The sequence below is a fragment of the Cherax quadricarinatus genome, chromosome 49, assembly GCF_038502225.1.
Source record: "Cherax quadricarinatus isolate ZL_2023a chromosome 49, ASM3850222v1, whole genome shotgun sequence".
Taxonomy (NCBI): Eukaryota; Metazoa; Arthropoda; class Malacostraca; order Decapoda; family Parastacidae; genus Cherax; species Cherax quadricarinatus.
In genome coordinates, this window is record NC_091340.1 from 25,058,250 (window position 1) to 25,082,794 (window position 24,545).

The following is a 24,545-nucleotide window of genomic DNA, read 5'->3' on the forward strand; positions in this document are numbered from 1 at the left end:
TAATTGAGGTGTTTTATCTCCGTTATGCGCGCCGTGAAAGTTCTCTGTACATTTTCTAGGTCGGCAATTTCACCTGCCTTGAAAGGTGCTGTTAGTGTGCAGCAATATTCCAGCCTAGATAGAACAAGTGACCTGAAGAGTGTCATCATGGGCTTGGCCTCCCTAGTTTTGAAGGTTCTCATTATCCATCCTGTCATTTTTCTAGCAGATGCGATTGATACAATGTTATGGTCCTTGAAGGTGAGATCCTCCGACATGATCTCTCCCAGGTCTTTGATGTTGGTGTTTCGCTCTATTTTGTGGCCAGAATTTGTTTCGTACTCTGATGAAGATTTAATTTCCTCATGTTTACCATATCTGAGTAATTGAAATTTCTCATCGTTGAACTTCATATTGTTTTCTGCAGCCGACTGAAAGATTTGGTTGATGTCTGCCTGGAGCCTTGCAGTGTCTGCAATGGAAGACACTGTCATGCAGATTCGGGTGTCATCTGCAAAGGAAGACACGGTGCTGTGGCTGACATCCTTGTCTATGTCGGATATGAGGATGAGGAACAAGATGGGAGCGAGTACTGTGCCTTGTGGAACAGAGCTTTTCACCGTAGCTGCCTCGGACTTTACTCTGTTGACGACTACTCTCTGTGTTCTGTTAGTGAGGAAATTATAGATCCATCGACCGACTTTTCCTGTTATTCCTTTAGCACGCATTTTGTGCGCTATTACGCCATGGTCACACTTGTCGAAGGCTTTTGCAAAGTCTGTATATATTACATCTGCATTCTTTTTGTCTTCTAGTGCATTTAGGACCTTGTCGTAGTGATCCAATAGTTGAGACAGACAGGAGCGACCTGTTCTAAACCCATGTTGCCCTGGGTTGTGTAACTGATGGGTTTCTAGATGCGTGGTGATCTTGCTTCTTAGGACCCTTTCAAAGATTTTTATGATATGGGATGTTAGTGCTATTGGTCTGTAGTTCTTTGCTGTTGCTTTACTGCCCCCTTTGTGGAGTGGGGCTATGTCTGTTGTTTTTAGTAACTGTGGGACGACCCCCGTGTCCATGCTCCCTCTCCATAGGATGGAAAAGGCTCGTGATAGGGGCTTCTTGCAGTTCTTGATGAACACAGAGTTCCATGAGTCTGGCCCTGGGGCAGAGTGCATGGGCATGTCATTTATCGCCTGTTCGAAGTCATTTGGCGTCAGGATAACATCGGATAGGCTTGTGTTAATCAAATTTTGTGGCTCTCTCATAAAAAATTAATTTTGATCTTCGACTCTCAGTCTGGTTAGCGGCTTGCTAAAAACTGAGTCATATTGGGACTTGAGTAGCTCACTCATTTCCTTGCTGTCATCTGTGTAGGACCCAACTTGTTTAAGTAGGGGCCCAATACTGGACGTTGTTCTCGATTTTGATTTGGCATAGGAGAAGAAATACTTTGGGTTTCTTTCGATTTCATTTATGGCTTTTAGTTCTTCCCGCGATTCCTGACTCCTAAAGGATTCTTTTAGCTTAAGTTCGATGCTTGCTATTTCTCTGACCAGTGTCTCCCTACGCATTTGATATATTGACCTCTTTTAGCCGCTCTATTATTCTTTTCCGTCGCCTGTAAAGGGAGCGCCTGTCTCTTTCTATTTTACATCTACTCCTTTTTCTTAGAGGAATAAGCCTTGTGCATACATCGAGTGCCACCGAGTTAATCTGTTCTAGGCATAAGTTGGGGTCTGTGTTGCTTAGTATATCTTCCCAGCTTATATCGGTTAGGACTTGGTTTACTTGGTCCCACTTTATGTTTTTGTTATTGAAGTTGAATTTGGTGAATGCTCCCTCGTGACTAGTCTCATTATGTCGGTCTGGGGCTCCACGCATACATGTCTGAACTTCAATTATGTTGTGATCTGAGTATATTGTTTTTGATATGGTGACATTTCTTATCAGATCATCATTGTTAGTGAATATGAGGTCTAGTGTATTCTCCAGTCTAGTAGGCTCTATTATTTGCTGGTTTAAATTGAATTTTGTGCAGAGATTTAAAAGCTCGTGTGAGTGTGAGTTTTCATCAGAGCTGCCTCCTGGTGTTATTACTGCAACAATATTATTTGCTATATTCCTCCATTTTAGGTGCCTTAAGTTGAAATCCCCCAGGAGCAAGATGTTGGGTGCAGGAGCTGGAAGATTTTCCAGACAGTGGTCAATTTTTAACAGCTGTTCCTGGAATTGCTGGGATGTTGCATCCGGAGGCTTGTAGACTACCACAATGACTAGGTTTTGGTTCTCGACCTTTACTGCTAAAACTTGCACTACATCATTTGAGGCATTAAGCAGTTCTGTGCAAACAAGTGACTCTGCAATGTACAGGCCCGCCGCCCCCCCCCCCCCCCCCCCTTTTGCCTGTTCACTCTGTCACATCTGTATAGGTTGTAACCTGGGATCCATATTTCGTTGTCCAAGTGATCCTTTATGTGGGTCTCAGTGAAAGCCGCGAACATTGCCTTTGCCTCTGCAAGCAGTCCACGGATGAAAGGTATTTTGTTGTTTGTTGCTGGCTTTAGAGTTAAAAATCCAAACAAAATCTTATTTTATGAGACATGTAGTTCCATGGATATTGTAGTGCTTTCTAAACTATATAGATTCAGCTGTGAATCATAAGTATTTTTTTCAGGGAGGTGTACAGGTTAATGTGGTGCCTGCAGAGCTGAGCATTTACTTTGATATTCGCCTTGCCCCCACTGAAGATGTGAGAAAATTTGAAGAAAAGATAAAGATGTGGTGTAAATCAGCAGGAGATGATGTTGAGTATGAGTTTCCTTTATTGGAAGATTCTACACAGACATTGACACAGGTAAGTCATGCAGTTTCCCTTCACTGAGGTGTATATTTTTTCATAGTGTCCCAGAGCTCAGTTGCTAGAGCACTCAACTCACACAGTGAGAACTGTGGTTTGATCCCCAATATGGGTCAAAGCATTGGGGTGTGTTTCCTTAAGACACCTCCTGCCCTGTTCACTTAGCAGCAGGTACGTACCTGGGTGTTAGTCGACTGGTGTGGATCGCATCCTAGGACAAAATTAACCTAAATTTGTCGGAAATACTCTGCATAACCAGGGATTTTCTATTTTCTTATTATTTATTTATTATCACACTGGCCGATTCCCACCAAGGCAGGGTGGCCCGAAAAAGAAAAACTTTCACCATCATTCACTCCATCACTGTCTTGCCAGAAGGGTGCTTTACACTACAGTTTTTAAACTGCAACATTAACACCCCTCCTTCAGAGTGCAGGCACTGTACTTCCCATCTCCAGGACTCAAGTCCGGCCTGCCGGTTTCCCTGAACCCCTTCATAAATGTTACTTTGCTCACACTCCAACAGCACGTAAAGTATTAAAAACCATTCGTCTCCATTCACTCCTATCAAACACGCTCATGCACACCTGCTGGAAGTCCAAGTCTCTCGCACACAAAACCTCCTTTACCCCCTCCCTCCAACCTTTCCTAGGCCGACCCCTACCCCGCCTTCCTTCCACTACAGACTGATACACTCTTGAAGTCATTCTGTTTCGCTCCATTCTCTCTACATGTCCGAACCACCTCAACAACCCTTCCTCAGCCCTCTGGACAACAGTTTTGGTAATCCCGCACCTCCTCCTAACTTCCAAACTACGAATTCTCTGCATTATATTCACACCACACATTGCCCTCAGACATGACATCTCCACTGCCTCCAGCCTTCTCCTTGCTGCAACATTCATCACCCATGCTTCACACCCATATAAGAGTGTTGGTAAAACTACTATACTCTCATACATTCCCCTCTTTGCCTCCAAGGACAAAGTTCTTTGTCTCCACAGACTCCTAAGTGCACCACTCACCCTTTTCCCCTCATCAATTCTATGATTCACCTCATCCTTCATAGACCCATCCGCTGACACATCCACTCCCAAATATCTGAATACATTCACCTCCTCCATACTCTCTCCCTCCAATCTGATATCCAATCTTTCATCACCTAATCTTTTTGTTATCCTCATAACCTTCCTCTTTCCTGTATTCACTTTCAATTTTCTTCTTTTACACACCCTACCAAATTCATCCACCAGCCTCTGCAACTTCTCTTCAGAATCTCCCAAGAGCACAGTGTCATCAGCAAAGAGCAACTGTGACTACTCCCACGTTATGTGTGATTCTTTATCTTTTAACTCCATGCCTCTTGTCAAGACCCTCGCATTTACTTCTCTTACAACCCCATCTATAAATATATTAAACAACCACGGTGACATCACACATCCTTGTCTAAGGCCTACTTTTACTGGGAAATAATTTCCCTCTTTCCTATGTACTCTAACTTGAGCCTCACTATCCTCGTAAAAACTCTTCACTGCTTTCAGTAACCTACCTCCTACACCATACACCTGCAACATCTGCCACATTGCCCCCCTATCCACCCTGTCATATGCCTTTTCCAATCCATAAATGCCTCAAAGACCTCTTTAGCCTTATCTAAATATTCACTTATATGTTTCACTGTAAACACCTGGTCCACACACCCCCTACCTTTCCTAAAGCCTCCTTGTTCATCTGCTATCCTATTCTCAGTCTTACTTTTAATTCTTTCAATAATAACTCTACCATACACTTTACCAGGTATACTCAACAGACTTATCCCCCTATAATTTTTGCACTCTCTTTTGTCCCCTTTGCCTTTATACAAAGGAACTATGCATGCTCTCTGCCAATCCCTAGGTACCTTACCCTCTTCCATACATTTATTAAATAATTGCACCAACCACTCCAAAACTATATCCCCACCTGCTTTTAACATTTTCTATATAGTATGTTATTCATGTCAGCTATGACCGTATAATTTGTATCTTGTACTTCAAATTCAAAATTCAAATTTTTGTTTCTTTGCAAAGTTTGCAATGTGCGACTGACATAATATAAGGAGTCTATTTCCATGCATAGTTTACAGTGTTTTATTACACTATTAGTTTGTAAGTGCAAAGAAAGCCACTATCATGCTGAGTCATTTTGGGTAGAAATGAAGAAAAAATTGCAAGAATTCACAATTCAGGAGAACTTTTGTCAGAGAAGGTGAAGAGATTCTTGTGAAAGTTAGCAACAAACCCTAAAGAAATCTCTTCTACTTTTTGAAGTCTTTATTAATCTGGCAGTGTTATACATGACAGTGTTGCATCTATGTATATGTGGCTGTGCCAGAAATTTATGCATCCATATATTTGAACATGCTGAGTATTGTCCTAAGTGTATTTGTATGTTACATAAAAATTTTCCTCATATATCTGGCTTTCCCTAGGTAGTATGTTGGTAGACAGCAACCACCCAGGGAGGTAATACCGTCCTGCAAGTGAGTGTAAAACGGAAGCCTGTAATTGTTTTACATGATGGTAGGATTGCTGGTGTCTTTTTCTGTTTCATAAGCATGCAAGATTTCAGGTACGTCTTGCTACTTCTACTTACGCTTAGGTCACACTACACATACATATACAGTGGTCCCTCGATAATAGTCGGGCTCGATAGTCGTCCTTTTCGGAAATCGTCGTGTTATTTTAGTCCAAACATTGGCTCGCAAATGGTCGGTTGACTCCCTAATCGTCGTTCGTCCTGGACGAGTACTCACAGCTCTGAGCCGCCTCAGCCTCCCTTCCCAGCCAGTGTGCCATTGTTTACCAGTGAGCGACAGTCCTCTCGTGTGTTCATACGAAATATTTCATAATATTCCATTCATTTTAGTGCTTGCAAGTGCTAAATAAGCTACCATGGCTCCAAAGAAAGCTCCTAGTGCCAAGCCTTTGGTAAAGAAGGTGAGAAATATGATTGAATTTAAGAAAAACATCATTGAACAATATGAAAGTGGCGTACGTGTGGCCGAACTGGCCAGGATGTATAACAAATCCCGTACAACCATATCTTCCATCGTGGCCAAGAAAAAGGAAATCAAGGAAGCTGTTGTTGCAAAGGGGGTAAATATGCTGATAAAAATGAGATCACCAGTACTTGAAGATGTTGAGAAGTTATTATTGGTGTGGATAAACAAGAAGGAGGAAGGAGGAGGAAGAGAGATGGAAGAAGGTTCCTTCTTCAGAAATTAAGGAGATTTTTGAAATGTGGGGTAGGATGGAAAGATTTATGGAGAAACATCACCCTGAGAAGGATGTTGCAAGCTATATCGGCAACTTGTACAGTGACAGAGTCTTGGCCCATTTTAGGGAGGTTTTAAAGAGACGCCAGAAACAGAGCTCTCTCGACACTTTTTTTGCTAGACAGGACTCCAGTGACTCTCAAGCTGGTCCTAGCAGCATTAAGAAACAGAGAAGAGAAGTAACCCCAGAAAAGGACTTGGTACCTAAGGTGTTGATGGAAGGGGATTCCCCTTCCAAACAGTAATTCAGTCTCTCTCCTCCTCCAGTCTTCCATACACTAAGAAGAATCGCCAATAAAAGTGAGTGTTATGCTGTTAATGTTTCATTCACAATGTCCCATTGTATTGTTTATGTACTACATCTATATTTCATGTGAAAAATTTTTTTGTTTTAATACTTCTGGGTGTCAAGAATGGATTAATTGTATTTATATTATTTCTTATGGGGAAAATCGATTCGAAAATCGTCTTTTTCGATAATCGTCGCACTTCCAGGAACGGATTAATGACGATAAACGAGGGACCACTGTACAAGCATATACATATATACACACCCCTCTGGGTTTTTTTTTTTTTTTTTTTTTTTTTTTTTTTTTTTTTTTTTTTTTACACATGGTTTGACAAGGTTAAGGATCCCTAGCTTTATTGACAAGCTATTTACAGGTTAAGGATTCCTAACTTTATTGACAAGCTAAGAGCTGTTACCTACATCAGCTCATTTGAAAGCATTTTTATTGTTATGAGACATACAAGTAGGGAACAGGATGAAGTTGGAGCCATCTGTGGGCCCAACTTCATCCTGTTCCCTACTTGTATGTCTCATAACAATAAAAATGCTTTCAAATGAGCTGATGTAGGTAACAGCTCTTAGCTTGTCAATAAAGTTAGGAATCCTTAACCTGTAAATAGCTTGTCAATAAAGCTAGGGATCCTTAACCTTGTCAAACCATGTGTAAAAAAAAAAAAAAAAAAAAAAAAAAAAAAAAAAAAAAAACCAGAGGGGTGTGTATATATGTATATGCTTGTACAGTGGTCCCTCGTTTATCGTCATTAATCCGTTCCTGGAAGTGCGACGATTATCGAAAAAGACGATTTTCGAATCGATTTTCCCCATAAGAAATAATATAAATACAATTAATCCATTCTTGACACCCAGAAGTATTAAAACAAAAAAATTTTTCACATGAAATATAGATGTAGTACATAAACAATACAATGGGACATTGTGAATGAAACATTAACAGCATAACACTCACTTTTATTGGCGATTCTTCTTAGTGTATGGAAGACTGGAGGAGGAGAGAGACTGAATTACTGTTTGGAAGGGGAATCCCCTTCCATCAACACCTTAGGTACCAAGTCCTTTTCTGGGGTTACTTCTCTTCTCTGTTTCTTAATGCTGCTAGGACCAGCTTGAGAGTCACTGGAGTCCTGTCTAGCAAAAAAAGTGTCGAGAGAGCTCTGTTTCTGGCGTCTCTTTAAAACCTCCCTAAAATGGGCCAAGACTCTGGTATTTTCTTTCTAATTCTTGTTCTTGTTTATTTCCTCTTATCTGCATGGGGAAGTGGAACAGAATTCTTCCTCCGTAAGCCATACGTGTTGTAAGAGGCAACTAAAATGCCGGGGGCAAGGGGCTAGTAACCCCTTCTCTTGTATAAATTACTAAATTTAAAAAGAGAAACTTTCGTTTTTCTTTTTGGGCCACCCTGCCTTGGTGGGATATGGCTGGTATGTTGAAAAAAAAAGAAATCTTGCTTTCCCTAGATAGTATGTTGGTAGACAGCAACCACCCAGGGAGGTAATACCGTCCTGCGAGTGAGTGTAAAACGGAAGCCTGTAATTGATTTACATGATGGTAAGATTGCTGGTGTTTTTTTCTGTCTCATAAACATGCAAGATTTCAGGTATGTTTTGCTACTTCTACTTACACTTAGCTCACACTACACATGCATTTACAAGCAAATATATACACACTTCTCTGGGTTTTCTTCTATTTTCTTGCTTGTTCATGTTTTTGTTTATTCCCTCTTGTCTCCATAGGGAAGTGGAACAAAATTCTTCCTCTGTAAGCTACGCGTGTCGTAAGAGGCGACTAAAATGCTGGGAGCAAGGGGCTAGTAACCCTTTCTTCTGTATACATTACTCAAGGAGAAACTTGTTTTTTTTTTTGGGCCACCCCACCTCGGTGGGATACAGCCAATTCATTGAAAGAAGATGATCTTGCTTCCCTGGGGATCAAACTTGGGTCCTTTTGGTTGTGAGCCAAATGATCACCACTGGAGCTATGTCACTAGCAAATAAAGAAGCAAACATTATTTCTGTAAATGGTATGACACACGATGGAAAAATAGACAAATGCATTATAATGTGATCCTTTATTGGCTATAATTCTCCCACATAGTCCATCAAGATTAATGGACTGATTACATCGACTCCAGGCTGGGGGACTGATTACCTCAAACTCCTTCTGATCTTCACCATTCTTTGTACTGGACTGATGAGGCCACTGTGTGGTGAAATGTTTCCTCAGTAAAGATACCCAAGTGATGCACATGTCTAATTTATCATCAGTTTCTTGCATCATTAGCATTGCGAGCTGCCATAGTAAGCCAGACTTCTCACTGATAAATAAATATGCAGCTCACAGGTTACTGAGAGCTGTTGCGAATTTGTTCAGGATGAGAATACAAGAATCGGCTAGAAAATAACGTTTTTTTCGGTTCTGGCATGTCTTGTTTCGTTTTTGCTTCTACCATTTCTCTCTTCTCTTCGAAGAATGAAATATCAAACACTGCAGTGTGTTTAACTAGAATAGGCCATCGACAAGGAAATGGTCATGTTAAGTTGAGTGTAGAATCTTGAAGAATTAATTTAATGGTGTTAAGTCGTTGAAGAACTTTGATCCAGAATGACACATTTATCCCAGTATCCAGATGTTCATGGCGTGCATCAGGATTCTTGCTTCCAAAGACACTGTCTTCTGTTTTATGTCCTCTCTGAGCATCTCTAGTACATCCTTGATGGAATTCATTGTCCAAACTAGCAAAAGGTGGCCCGGTGGCCTGGTGGCTAAAGCTCCCGCTTCACACACGGAGGGCCCGGGTTTGATTCCCGGCGGGTGGAAACATTTCGACACGTTTCCTTACACCTATTGTCCTGTTCACCTAGCAGCAAATAGGTACCTGGGTGTTAGTCGACTGGTGTGGGTCGCATCCTGGGGGACAAGATTAAGGACCCCAATGGAAATAAGTTAGACAATCCTCGATGATGCACTGACTTTCTTGGGTTATCCTGGGTGGCTAACCCTCCGGGGTTAAAAATCCGAACGAAATCTTATCTTATCTTATCTGTCTGCCAATCAGTTTATAGCTATAATTAAAAATCTCCTTATCTCCCAAATGTAACTACACTAACACTTTTCTATACCAAACAAATCCAATCCAATAAATTCATAATAATACATAATTAATATTTTCCAGCCAGTAACTATAGTATTACTACATGCTTTTGTAAATCTTTTCATAAAATCTGTAAACAAACAGTTAGCCAATTTGTTACAATTTCTACATACATTTCAAATAAGTATATAATGAATTGAATTAATATAACAAATTTACTTTGCAGAGCCTGTTGACCTGTGTAGAAGATGGCAAAAATCCATGGTGGGATGCCTTCTCCCAAGCATGTAAAGATGAGTATGTAACACTTGGTGTTGTGTTCCACCATTCAGATTATGAAAACTATTTCTTTCTAAAGAAAAAAAAAAAAGAACAGGTGGAGTTGGAACCCATGGCGAGTGAGTCCTAAGACCCCAGGCCAGTGCGTTAACCACTGGGCCAGCTGGCTAACTTCTCTGACTTCCACTTTCGATAATGCAACCATGACCCATAGAACATCACACACAACCACTCATTCTCATTTTACAAAGACTAAAGTTTAGTTTGATGTCTTTATTATGCACCCCATACCCATTCTGTGAGTGGTAGTTAAAAGATTACAGAGGTATATAATGGGACCAGAGACTGCCTCAACATTACAAAGGTACATAATGGGTCTGGGAACTATACCTTAACATTACAGATGTACATAATTGGTCGGGGAACTATACCTCAACATTACAGAGGTATGTAATAATGGGTCCAGGGACTGTTCCTCAATATTACAGAGGTACATAATGGGTCCAGGGACTGTTCCTCAACATTACAGAGGTACATAATGAGTCCAGGGACTGTACCTCAGTATTACAGAGGTACATAATGGCTCCAGGAGCTCGGCCACAAAGCTTTGATAGCTGAACAAGTTACAATGGTAATGAACTATTTACATGTTTATATCCGGTCACAATCGTGATAAGTTACAGTGATGTTGATTGTAACATTGCCTAAGTTTGCTAAAACACTGTGATACATATAATTTTTATTGAATTTGTGTAACCTACCCCAACCTAACTTAAAATTAGCCTTAAATAAGAAAAATTATTTGCAGGAAACCTTGAAAAAAGGTAGTGGGTAAAGCACTAGAAAAAATGAGTTGTGTTAAGACTTAAGAGGCATTAATTAAAGAGACCAGAAGAAAATCTCTAGAAAACATTCTTATGTCTTAGAGGGAGTTTTCAGGGCATGAGAAGTTGTTGTTGAGGTTTATAGGGCCACTGATAGCTTACGGCGTATCGAGCCCAGCCTTCCAGTGCCCAGAAAAGGAACCTTGACCAAAGTGGGAGGAAGTTGACTAATACAGTAATTGTGCATATAATAATAACAATTGCAAAGGTTAGTGGACGAGTTTGGGAGTGTGTGTAAAGGTAGAAAGTTGAAAGTGAACATAGAAAAGAGTAAGGTGATGAGGGTATCAAATGATTTAGATAAAGAAAAATTGGATATCAAATTGGAGAGGAGGAGTATGGAAGAAGTGAATGTTTTCAGATATTTGGAAGTTGACGTGTCAGCGGATAGACTTGTGAAGGATGAGGTTAATCATAGAATTGATGAAGGAAAAAAGGTGAGTGGTGCATTGAGGTATATGTGAAGACAAAAAAACATTATCTGTGGAGGCAGAGAAGGGAATGTATACAATACAATACAATACAATATTTGGACATGATACATAGTTGCACAAGGAATTATAGTTGGGTGTACATACCAAAAGCCCCTTGTATGCAGAGCATTATGGGCAGGCTTAAAATTAACTTAAGATCAACCCTTAAACTGTCCAAGCAGATCTACGTTCACATGCGTAGTGCTCCAAAAGTAGATCTACGTTTTTTTACATATTTTCAAATATAACAAAAAAAAAAAAAAGTAGATCAAAGTTTTTTTTACACGTTTTCAAATGTGAAAAAAAAAAAAATCTACTTTTTTACATACTACTTTCAAATGTTGAAAAAACGTATATATACGTTTGGACCGTTTACGGGTTAACTAAGCAATAATATATTCAGTGGTAAAAATTACAGTAAACAAAATACAACATGAAGTACAAATGAGTATTTTAAACAATGAAATTTGAACCTTTCAATTAAGAGGCATTATAATTGTACAAATTTGTAGCATAACAATGTATAATATAACAAAATGATCAATATACTATATCAATATACTATTTGTAGTGCAGAAACAGGTCAAATGGTCATTAGATGAGTTACTGTGCATTCAAGAGAATGGATTATTCTATTAGGTAATGTAATTAAAAAAACAGTTTGATAAGGTCACAGGTTACACTTTTATGAAATACAGTTATTCAATATTTATTTAGTTGTGGTATAGTGGTATCAACACTCTTATATGGGTGTGAAGCTTGGGTTGTAAATGCTGCAGCGAGGAGGCAGTTGGAGACGTCCTGTCTAAGGGCAATGTGCAGAAGGTGTGGAGTTAATAAAAGTATTAGTCAGAGGGCTGAAGAGGGGTTGTTGAGGTGGTTTGGTCATTTAGAAAGAAAAAATCAAAGTAGAATGACATGGAGAGCGTATAAATCTGTAGGGGAAGGAAGGCGGGGTAGGGGTCGTCCTCGAAAAGGTTGGAGGGATGGGGTAAAGGAGGTTTTGCAGGCGAGGGGCTTGGACTTCCAGAAAGCGTGCGTGAGCGTGTTAGATAGGAGTGAATGGAGACGAATGGTATTTGGGACCTGACGAGCTGTTGTAGTATGAGCAGGGTAATATTTAGTGAAGGGATTCAAGGAAACTGGTTATTTTTATATAGCCATACTCGAGTCCTGGAAATGGGAAGTACAATGCCTACAATTTAAAGGAGGGCTTTGGGATATTGGCAGTTTGGAGGGATATGTTGTGTATCTTTATATGTATATGCTTGTCAACTGTTGTATTCTGAGCAGCTCTGCAAAAACAGTGATTATGTGTGAGTGAGGTGAAAGTGTTGAATGATGATGAAAGTATTTTCTTTTGGGGGATTTTCTTTCTCTTTTGGGTCACCCTGCCTCGGTGGGAGACGGCCGACTTGTTAAAAAAAATAATAATAATAATCATCTTTATTTACTACAAGTACATGTACATAGTATACAGGCCTAGCTCTATACCATGTATTATGTGCCCTGAAGCCAGCAAGAATGCGCAGGTACAGGCCAGGATCTCCTGACAGTCTGGAATGTCATAAGGGATTTTTTTTTTCAACAAGTCGGCCGTCTCCTCTCCCACCGAGGCAGGGTGACCCAAAAAGAAAGAAAATCCCTAAAAAGAAAATACTTTCATCATCATTCAACACTTTGACCTCACTCACACATAATCACTGTTTTTGCAGAGCTGCTCAGAATACAACAGTTGAGAAGCATATACGTATAAAGATTCACAACATATCCCTCCAAACTGCCAATATCCCAAAGCCCTCCTTTAAATTGCAGGCATTGTACTTCCTATTTCCAGGACTCAAGTCTGGCTATATAAAAATAACCGGTTTCCCTGAATCCCTTCACTAAATATTACCCTGCTCACACACATAAGAGAATGAAATTTATGACGATGTTTTGGTCTGACTTGCACCATTAGCTAGTCATTAGTGACTAGTTGCTAGTTGATGATCCACGTAGAACCAAAACTTCAACATAAGTTTCACTCTCCTATGTGTGAGTAATTTGTGTACCTTTCCAGTCACTGTATTGTAACATTTTATTCTTTTTTTTTTTTTTATTATCACACCGGCCGATTCCCACCAAGAAAAAAGATTTCATCATCACTCCATCACTGTCTTGCCAGAAGGGTGCTTTAACTACAGTTTTTAAACTGCAACATTAACACCCCTCCTTCAGAAGGCACTGTACTTCCCATATTCTCGCACATCAAAGATGAAAGATATTTGGTTTAATCTGGTGGCCAAAACAACCACTGTGAAAGAATAGAGAAATTCCAAGCAATTTCGTGACTACTCACATTATCGTTGTTCCTTGATAATATGAGTAGTCAGGAAAGCGCTTGGAATTTCTCTATTCTTTCACAGTGGTTGTTTTGCATATTCTGAAATCATATTCTGAAAGATATAGTGGTAAGATTTATTTAGACAGTGAACTATAACTCTGTGATTAATGCAAGTCTCTTCTTTCAGAGGTGTAAAGCTCGAGAAGCAAGTGTTTCCAGCTGGCACAGACTGTAGGTACATCAGGGAGGTAAGAGATCACCGCTGGAAAAAAATCTGTTTTGTTTATCCTAAGTTTGGTTTAATCTGGTGGCCTGGTGGTTAAAGCTCTCGCTTCACCCGGCGAGGGCCTGGGTTCGATTCCCAGCCAGAGTAGAAACATTGGGCGTGTTTCTTTCCACCTGTTGTATATGTTCCCCATCTGTAAAATGGGTACCTGGGTGTTAGTCGACTGGTGTGGGTCGCATCCTGGGACACTGACCTAATTTGCTTGAAATGTTCAGCATAACAAGTGGACGTGTTTCCTGTTGTGACTGGTCATCTAGCAGTAAGTAGGTACCTGGGTGTTAGTGGAGTGTTGTGGGTGGCATCCTGGGGGACAAGATTAACCTAAGTTGCCAGAAATGCTCTGCATAACCAGGAACTTTCTGTATAGTATGTCACTGACTTCAACTAGGTCTGTAATAGTTGTAATATGTACTTGTAGAAATAGATTATTGTTACTATTATTATTTAGGAGAGAGGGAGAATATTTCCCAGTAAAAATAGGTCTTACACAATGGTGTGTGGTGTCACCATAGTTGTTCAGTATATTTAGAGATGGGGTTATAAGAGAAGTGAATACTCGGGTGTTGGTAAGAGGTGTGGGGGTTAAAAGATAAAGAATCTAAGACAAAATGGGAGTTGTCACTCTTGCCTTTTGCTAATGACACTGTGCTTTTGGGAGATTCTGAAGAGAAGTTGCAGAGGTTGGTGGATGAATTTGGGAGGGTATGTAAAAGAAGAAAATTAAAAATGAACATAGGAAACAGCAAGGTAATGAGGATATAAATTAAGGTAATGAAAGATTGGAGGGAGGAAGTAAGGAGGAAGTGAATGTGTTCAGATATTCGGGAGTGGATTTGTCAGAAGATGGGTCTATAAAAGATGAGGTGAGCTATTGAACTGATGAGGGAAAGAAGGTAAATGGTGCACTGAAGAGTCTGTGGAGACAAAGAACATTATCCATGTAAGCAAAGAGGGAAATGTATGAGAGTATAGTTACATGGACAGTCATATATGGGTGTGAAGTATGGGTGGTGAATGTTCCAACAAGGAGAAGGCAGGAGGCAGTGGAGATGTGTCTGAGAGCAGTGTATGGTGTGAATGTCATGCAGAGAGTCTGTAGCTTGGAGATTAGAAAGTGCAGGGTTTCTAAAAGTATTATCCAGAGGGCTGAGGAGGGGTTCTTGAGATGTTTCGAACATTTAGAGAGGGTGGAAGAAAATAGATTGACTTGGAGGGCACATAAATCTGTAATAGAAGGAATGTAGGGTGGGAGTCATACCAGGAAAGGTTGGAAGTAGGGGTAAATGAGGTTTTGTGTGTGAGGGGCTTAGACTTCCTGCAAGTATGCGTGAGCGTGATAGGAACGAATGGAGGCAAATGATTTTTATGACTTAACGTGCTGTTAGTGTGAGCAAGGTAACATTTATGAAGGGATTCAGGGAAACCAGTTAGCAGGACTTAAGTCTTGGAGGTGGGAAGTACAGTGCCTGCACTATGAAGGAAGGGTGGAGATATGTTGCAGTTTTTGAACTGTAGTATCAGCATGCTTTTGGCAAGACAGTGAAGGTTTGAGTGATGAAAGTGTTTCTTCTTTTTCTGGTCACCCTACCTTGGTGGGAAATGATCAGTGTGTTAAAAAAATTAATAACCATCTCACCTAGTTTAATGCATCATAGTTTGCAATATGAGCTTTGTGCTAGATATCTTTCATTGTGCTTGCAACTGAAGTATTTTGGTTTCATGATTGTGAGTCGGCACTTGGCACTGTGTGCAGGTCTTCTTCCATATACGTAGTGTTAAAATTACGATGGTGTGAAATTTCAGTTTGTGAGAGAAAATAAAACTATATACCAATATCCATATGTTTAACTTAATAGAGAAGGTTTTAGGATTTTAAGATGAAATCTTTTAAAAAATTTATATTGAGATGTTGTGTTCCTTTCAGCTTAACATTCCAGCACTTGGCTTCTCTCCCATGAACCGAACACCAATCCTTCTTCATGACCACAATGAATTCCTCAACGAGAAAGTATTCCTACGTGGCATTGAGATCTACCAGACCATTATCCCTGCCCTGGCTAACCTGAAGATTTAGGCACCTCAGCCTGGTTATCAGGGTAACGCATTTCCAGAGATGCTAACCCTCTTCTGCTTGTGTACTTTCACATAATGTAATGCACTAGGTAACAACACACAGGTGGCTACCTAATGCACATAAATTTAGTGCTAATAATGGATTATTTTTACAGTCTTCAAGTATTTCCTATCAGTACACAGACATGCATGTACTCTTTGGTGAGAGATTATATAAATCTTTGATAAAATTAATTATTATTATTATTATTATAATTAAAAAGAAGCGCTAAGCTACAAGGGCTATACAGCGCTGCAATATAAAATTAATAAGATGATGTCAATGCATACAAGAAATACAGAAATCTTTGTTAGGTTAATGATTTCTTGAGGAAATTGGCTTTTATTTGTAGTAATTTATTTTTTCAATAATAGAAAGATAGTATTAAAAGCAGATCCCAGAGTATATACACTGGGAACAGCAGTGTATATACCATCAATGGGAAACAGAAGAGCTGTGTATATACATTCACTGCAAACAGCAGTGTATATGGCAGTGAACAGGTAGTATGCACCCTTAATCATCTTGTACTGTAGATAAGAGTTAAACCTGACATCCAACAAACTTTTCTGACTCAATAGATGAAAGAATGATTTAGTTTTATAAATCATTTATGGTTTGAAGAATGAGACACTTGTGCAACATTTTGGGAATCTTTATTGAGGAAATGTTTTGCAAGTCATTGGCTTCTTTAGTCCAATACAGAGAAGGATAGAGGAGGAGTGTGACTGATTACACTCCTCGTGTGGGTGTACGACCCACTTAATATATGTACCTATAACTCATTTCAATTGTGACCGAGTGTGGAGGTGTCAGTGGCTCATTACTCATGATTGTAACCATGTAAAGGAGTGTAGATGGTTCATTACCTTTGTAACTTGCCATGATTGTGAGCAGATCTACCTGGAGTTCATTACCTTTGTAACTAGTTCAGCTATCATAACTTTGGGGTTCAGTCCCTGGACTCGTTATGTACCTCTGTAACCTGATAGGTATGGTGTGACTACCACCCACAGGATGGGTATGGTGTGACTACCACCCACAGGATGGGTATGGTGTGACTACCACCCACAGGATGGGTATGGTGTGACTACCACCCACAGGATAGGTATGGTGTGACTACCACCCACAGGATGGGTATGGGGTGACTACCACCCATAGGATGGGTATGGTGTGACTACCACCCACAGGATGGGTATGGGGTGACTACCACCCATGGGATGGGTATGGTGTGACTACCACCCACAGGATGGGTATGGGGTGACTACCACTCACAGGATGGGTATGGTGTGACTACTGCCCACAGGATGGGTATGGTGTGACTACCACTCACAGGATGGGTATGGTGTGACTACCACCCACAGGATGGGTATGGTGTAACTACTGCCCACAGGATGGGTATGGTGTGACTACTGCCCACAGGATGAGTATGGTGTGACTACCACCCACAGGATGGGTATTGTGTGACTACCACCCACAGGATGGGTGTGGTGTGACTACCACCCACAGAATAGGTATGATGTGACTACCACCCACAGGATGGGTATGGTGTGGCTACCACCCACAGGATGGGTATGGGGTGACTACCACCCACAGGATGGGTATGGGGTGACTACCACCCACAGGATGGGTATAGTGTGGCTACCACCCACAGGATGGGTATGGTGTGACTACCACCCACAGGATGGGTATGGGGTACATAATAAAGATATTAAACTAACTAACTTGCCTCAAACTATTCCTCATCTTCCTCTGTTATTCTCTATATTGGACTGAAGAAGTCACTGGCTGGTGAAACATTTCCTCGTAAAGATTCCAAAAATGTCGCACAAGTGTCTCATTCTTCAACTTTTTTGTTTTCTAAACAATTTTCATTATATTTACGATTTGCCATCAAAATATTTGCATGATGGATCAATAAATTTTAATTTTTCACAAAAATGTAAATGGCTTCATTTTAACGCAATTATTTTGACAAGTTAAGAGGTTATCCCACCTCGGCTCTGAGTAAGATGTGCTAACACTCAGGTACCCACCACCTTACCTCAGCTCTGAGTAAGATGTGCTAACACTCAGGTACCCACCACCTTACCTCGGCTCTGAGTAAGATGTGCTAACACTCAGGTACCCACCACCTTACCTCAGCTCTGAGTAAGATGTGCTAACACACAGGTACCCACCACCTTACCTCAGCTCTGAGTAAGATGTACTAACACACAGGTACCCACCACCTTACCTCAGCTCTGAGTAAGATGTGCTAACACTCAGGTACCCACCACCTTACCTCGGCTCTGAGTAAGATGTGCTAACACTCAGGTACCCACCACCTTACCTCGGCTCTGAGTAAGATGTACTAACACTCAGGTACCCACCACCTTACCTCAGCTCTGAGTAAGATGTGCTAACACTCAGGTACCCACCACCTTACCTCGGCTCTGAGTAAGATGTGCTAACACTCAGGTACCCACCACCTTATCTCGGCTCTGAGTAAGATGTGCTAACACTCAGGTACCCACCACCTTACCTCAGCTCTGAGTAAGATGTGCTAACACTCAGGTACCCACCACCTTACCTCGGCTCTGAGTAAGATGTGCTAACACTCAGGTACCCACCACCTTACCTCAGCTCTGAGTAAGATGTACTAACACTCAGGTACCCACCACCTTACCTCGGCTCTGAGTAAGATGTGCTAACACTCAGGTACCCACCACCTTACCTCAGCTCTGAGTAAGATGTGCTAACACTCAGGTACCCACCACCTTACCTCAGCTCTGAGTAAGATGTGCTAACACTCAGGTACCCACCACCTTACCTCAGCTCTGAGTAAGATGTGCTAACACTCAGGTACCCACCACCTTACCTCAGCTCTGAGTAAGATGTGCTAACACTCAGGTACCCACCACCTTACCTCAGCTCTGAGTAAGATGTGCTAACACTCAGGTACCCACCACCTTACCTCAGCTCTGAGTAAGATGTGCTAACACTCAGGTACCCACCACCTTACCTCAGCTCTGAGTAAGATGTGCTAACACTCAGGTACCCACCACCTTACCTCAGCTCTGAGTAAGATGTACTAACACTCAGGTACCCACCACCTTACCTCAGCTTTGAGTAAGATGTACTAACACTCAGGTACCCACCACCTTACCTCAGCTCTGAGTAAGATGTGCTAACACACAGGTACCCACCACCTTACCTCAGCTCTGAGTAAGATGTACTAACACTCAGGTACCCACCACCTTACCTCAGCTCTGAGTAAGATGTGCTAACACTCAGGTACCCACCACCTTACCTCAGCTCTGAGTAAGATGTGCTAACACTCAGGTACCCACCACCTTACCTCAGCTCTGAGTAAGATGTACTAACACTCAGGTACCCACCACCTTACCTCAGCTCTGAGTAAGATGTGCTAACACTCAGGTACCCACCACCTTACCTCAGCTCTGAGTAAGATGTGCTAACACTCAGGTACCCACCACCTTACCTCAGCTCTGAGTAAGATGTACTAACACTCAGGTACCCACCACCTTACCTCAGCTCTGAGTAAGATGTGCTAACACTCAGGTACCCACCACCTTACCTCAGCTCTGAGTAAGATGTGCTAACACTCAGGTACCCACCACCTTACCTCAGCTCTGAGTAAGATGTACTAACACTCAGGTACCCACCACCTTACCTCAGCTCTGAGTAAGATGTGCTAACACTCAGGTACCCACCACCTTACCTCAGCTCTGAGTAAGATGTGCTAACACTCAGGTACCCACCACCTTACCTCGGCTCTGAGTAAGATGTGCTAACACTCAGGTACCCACCACCTTACCTCAGCTCTGAGTAAGATGTGCTAACACTCAGGTACCCACCACCTTACCTCAGCTCTGAGTAAGATGTGCTAACACTCAGGTACCCACCACCTTACCTCAGCTCTGAGTAAGATGTGCTAACACTCAGGTACCCACCACCTTACCTCAGCTCTGAGTAAGATGTGCTAACACTCAGGTACCCACCACCTTACCTCAGCTCTGAGTAAGATGTGCTAACACTCATGTACCCACCACCTTACCTCAGCTCTGAGTAAGATGTGCTAACACTCAGGTACCCACCACCTTACCTCAGCTCTGAGTAAGATGTGCTAACACTCAGGTACCCACCACCTTACCTCAGCTCTGAGTAAGATGTACTAACACTCAGGTACCCACCACCTTACCTCAGCTCTGCTTGTTTCTCCCTCACTACCTGCTTGTTTCTCCCTCACTACCTGCTTTTCCCTCCCTCACTACCTGCTTTTCCCTCCTTCACTACCTGCTTGTTCCTCCCTCACTACCTGCTTGTTCCTCCCTCACTACCTGCTTTTTCCTCCCTCACTACCTGCTTTTTCCTCCCTCATCACCTGCTTGTTCCTCCCTCACCACCTGCTTGTTCCTCCCTCACTACCTGCTTGTTCCTCCCTCACCACCTGCTTGTTCCTCCCTCACCACCTGCTTGTTCCTCCCTCACTACCTGCTTGTTCCTCCCTCACTACCTGCTTGTTCCTCCCTCACCACCTGCTTGTTCCTCCCTCACTACCTGCTTGTTCCTCCCTCACTACCTGCTTGTTCCTCCCTCACTACCTGCTTGTTCCTCCCTCACTACCTGCTTGTTCCTCCCTCACCACCTGCTTGTTCCTCCCTCACTACCTGCTTGTTCCTCCCTCACTACCTGTTTTTCCTCCCTCACTACCTGCTTGTTCCTCCTTCACTACCTGCTTGTTCCTCCCTCACTACCTGCTTCTTCCTCCCTCACTACCTGCTTGTTCCTCCCTCACTACCTGCTTGTTCCTCCCTCACCACCTCCTTGTTCCTCCCTCACCACCTGCTTGTTCCTCCCTCACTACCTGCTTGTCCCTCCCTCACTACCTGCTTGTTCCTCCCTCACTACCTGCTTTTCCCTCCCTCACTACCTGCTTGTCCCTCCCTCACTACCTGCTTGTTCCTCCCTCACTACCTGCTTGTTCCTCCCTCACTACCTGCTTTTCCCTCCCTCACTACCTGCTTTTCCCTCCCTCACCACCTGCTTGTTCCTCCCTCACCACCTGCTTGTTCCTCCCTCACTACCTGCTTGTTCCTCCCTCACCACCTGCTTGTTCCTCCCTCACTACCTGCTTGTTCCTCCCTCACTACCTGCTTGTCCTTCCCTCACTATCTGCTTGTTCCTCCCTCACTACCTGCTTGTTCCTCCCTCACTACCTGCTTGTTCCTCCCTCACTACCTGCTTGCTCCTCCCTCACTACCTGCTTGTCCTTCCCTCACTACCTGCTTGTTCCTCCCTCACTACCTGCTTGTTCCTCCCTCACTACCTGCTTGTTCCTCCCTCACTACCTGCTTGTTCCTCCCTCACTACCTGCTTGTCCTTCCCTCACTACCTGCTTGTTCCTCCCTCACTACCTGCTTGTTCCTCCCTCACTACCTGCTTGTATAGCTTGGAAATCAGTTACAACTTACTCCAGAAATCCTCAGGGTCCAAATAAGGTTAGACACCATCATTTTCTCAACTGAAAAATACTGAGAACAAAACCTCCATAACAAGTCATAATTGTCTATCAAAAGTTACTGATCATTTTGGCAAGATGTGTAAATTTAAATGTTATTTCCTATTTTATAATAATAATAATAATAATAATAATAAGATAATGATAATAATCATCGGTAATAACCCACATGGAGACAAACTCAAAAGATTTATTATTTTTAGTCTTTCGAGTTTGTCTAGGAGCTAAATACAGAAGGAGGAAACTTATTCTCAAACCAGAACACAGAGACAACTTTATTAACCACTTGGATCAATGGTATAAGAATTACGAGCCCATTGGCACACAAAAATTTAATGATGACTTAATTACCACTATTGAGAGTGTTCTCACAGATCAAGTGGGCAGGAATAGGAAACAAAGACCCTCCACTATAAATAACAATAAAAACCAATGTAAATACTATAATGATCCACAGCTGCGCAATCTAACACATGCAGCTAGGAGGATTGGTAAAGCATACCGTGAATGTAGAACCCCAGACCTGCTCAGAACATTCCAAGCTGCACTAACAAATGCAAAGAATAGAAAGGAAGAACTTAGGCAACAGGAATGGGAACAGTTTGTTAGTGGATTAAATAGGTCCACCCCTTTGAGTTTGGCTTGGAAAGGTATAAATAAAATAACCAGGAAAAAGACTGGCAATGTTGCTCATCCCTTTCCTCTTGAAAAAGCAAATGACCTCATAAATGACTGGTCCAAAACATCCAGGTATGAAAACCTTCCATCTCATATTAGAAAAAATTTAGAGAGTACCTCTGAAGAAATGTTGAAACTGATTAATTTTATGAGCCAAAATATTGATGAGAGTGATTGCCTCTTTACCGAGTATGAATTAGATAATGCATTAACCAAAGGTCGATCAACTGCTCCTGGAGAGGATGGTATAACCTATGATATTCTCAGAACTCTAAGGCACGTGCCTGATAACCCTCTGTTGGCACTGTATAATCTCAGTTACATTGAGGGCGTTCTTCCTACTTCCTGGACCAATAGTCTCATTGTGCCTATCCCTAAGCCCCAACAGCCTGATACATTTAGGCCGATCTCCTTAACTAGTTGTCTTTGTAAAACTTTTGAAAGAATGATGCTTAACAGACTGTACTACAGAATCAGACATCAACTTTTTCCCTACTTCTATGGGTTCATGAAAGGTAAAAGTGTGCAGAACTGTATTTCCACCTTTCTCACTGCACACACCTCTACTAGTTTTACCACTTTTCTTGATCTAAAATCTGCATTTGATATTGCGAACAGAACCGTTATACTACATGAACTAGCCAAAATGAATATTGGTGGTAGCTTACTCTGCTGGATAATAGGATACCTGTCAAATAGAGTATCCTCTGTCCTTTACCAAGGCTTCAGAAGTGATTCTAAAGAAATGTCTTTAGGTACACCGCAGGGAGGAGTTCTTAGTCCCATGCTATTTAATATTCTGATTAATGCTCTCCTAAATGCTCTACCTGCCTCACCTAAACATATAGCTATAAGCTATGCTGATGATATCATGATCCATACAACAGGGCATAAGAAGATGAATATCATTCTTAATGAAGTTCAAGCAATTTGTAATCGACTAGGCCTCATAATATCTTCCTCTAAAACAAAGATATTAACAAGCAAACGACATCCCCCACCCATCTATTTGCAGGGTGAAATCATTAGCTACGTTAAAACTTACAGATATCTTGGTGTAGATGTACCCTTTAACAAATCCACTATACCACAACTAAACAAGAAATGTAAAGCTAGGCTAAATGCTCTCAAAGCTGTTGCTGGCTACAATCCCAACTATGGTGCTAATGTGAGAATCGTGAGAATGATGTACATAGCCTATGTTAGGTCCTTAATTGATTATGCTGCTCCCATGTTGATATTAGCTAGAGAAAGTTCTCTCCGACCCTTGGAGTTAATGCAAAATGAAGCTCTCAGGATTATTCTTGGCTGTCCCAGATCTACAAAAGTTCTTAACATGAGGAAGGAGCTTGGTATTTCTAGTATCAGTGATAGGATTGTTGAAATTAACACTGTACTCGGTATTAGAATGTTGAGAAACGAACCAGACACTGTCACAGTGAATCTTACCAAGTGTCTAGAGGTAAATACACACAGATCTAAATGGATTGTGAAAACGTGCAATTGCATTAAGTTTTATAACCTGCATGAACTGTATCACTGTAGGCAACAAGAGCATTTCACCCCTCCATGGAAGATGTGTTCATTTAATGTCACATACCTACAAGTCCCTCCCAAGAAGCTCATTGCTAGTAATCCCTTCCTTAAATCTCTTGTTAGAGCAACTGCTCAAGAAGAAATTTCTCACCTAGCTGGTAGTAATAAGTTATCACAAGTTATATACACTGATGGATCTAAACAGGAGTCTTCTGGCAGGGCTGCATCTGCTCTTGTTGCCACCTCCCTAGTTAAGAACGATAATAAATTTGTTGAGTTAGGCATAAGAATTAACAACTGGGCGTCTACACTGCAAAGTGAATTGTTTGCAATCCTAATGGTGCTAAAGCTAACCTATGACACTGAGCTTGACTCTGTCATCATTACTGATTCTATGTCATCATTGAAGGCTCTTGACTCATATAATGACTCCAACAACATGCTCATTGGAGAAGCCAGGTATAGATACTCAAAAATTAGGGACAAAGGAATTAATGTACAATTGCTATGGATCCCATCACACATTGGATTACTCCTTCATGATAAAGTTGATATGTTAGCCAAGAAGAGTACCCAGAAGGAGAATGTAGAATATAACTTTGGTATAACTGTGTCTAGCATTAGGAATAATATTAGGAGAGAAGTAAATAATGAAAATGATTGTTATAGGAATGCAGTTAGAAGCCTGAGTAGATCTATAACCCACTATGATAACACGAACGTAGATAAGTATGTTTATGGAGCAACTTGCAATGTGAACAGACTGACTGATGTTGTAGTGGCCAGGCTTAGGCTTGGTTACAAGTACTTCTGGCAGTTTGGGAGACACACAGATGATGATCAAACTAAATGTAAATTATGTGATCAGGCATATGGTCACTCTCTTGAACACT

The 24,545-nt window shown here is 41.5% G+C and overlaps 1 protein-coding gene across 1 annotated transcript in view; it reads left to right on the forward strand.

Annotated features, from left to right (window-relative positions):
• LOC128697092 (aminoacylase-1) overlaps window positions 1–16,202 on the forward strand; it is a 73,286-nt gene extending 57,084 nt beyond the window's left edge. Inside the window, exons 6-9 of the mRNA XM_070095262.1 lie at window positions 2,657–2,836; window positions 9,780–9,850; window positions 13,703–13,763; window positions 15,726–16,202. Coding sequence (XP_069951363.1) covers window positions 2,657–2,836; window positions 9,780–9,850; window positions 13,703–13,763; window positions 15,726–15,875 — 462 coding nt within the window. The 3' untranslated portion in view covers window positions 15,876–16,202. The remainder of the gene's footprint in view (window positions 1–2,656; window positions 2,837–9,779; window positions 9,851–13,702; window positions 13,764–15,725) is intronic.
• The last annotated feature ends 8,343 nt before the right edge of the window (window positions 16,203–24,545 follow it).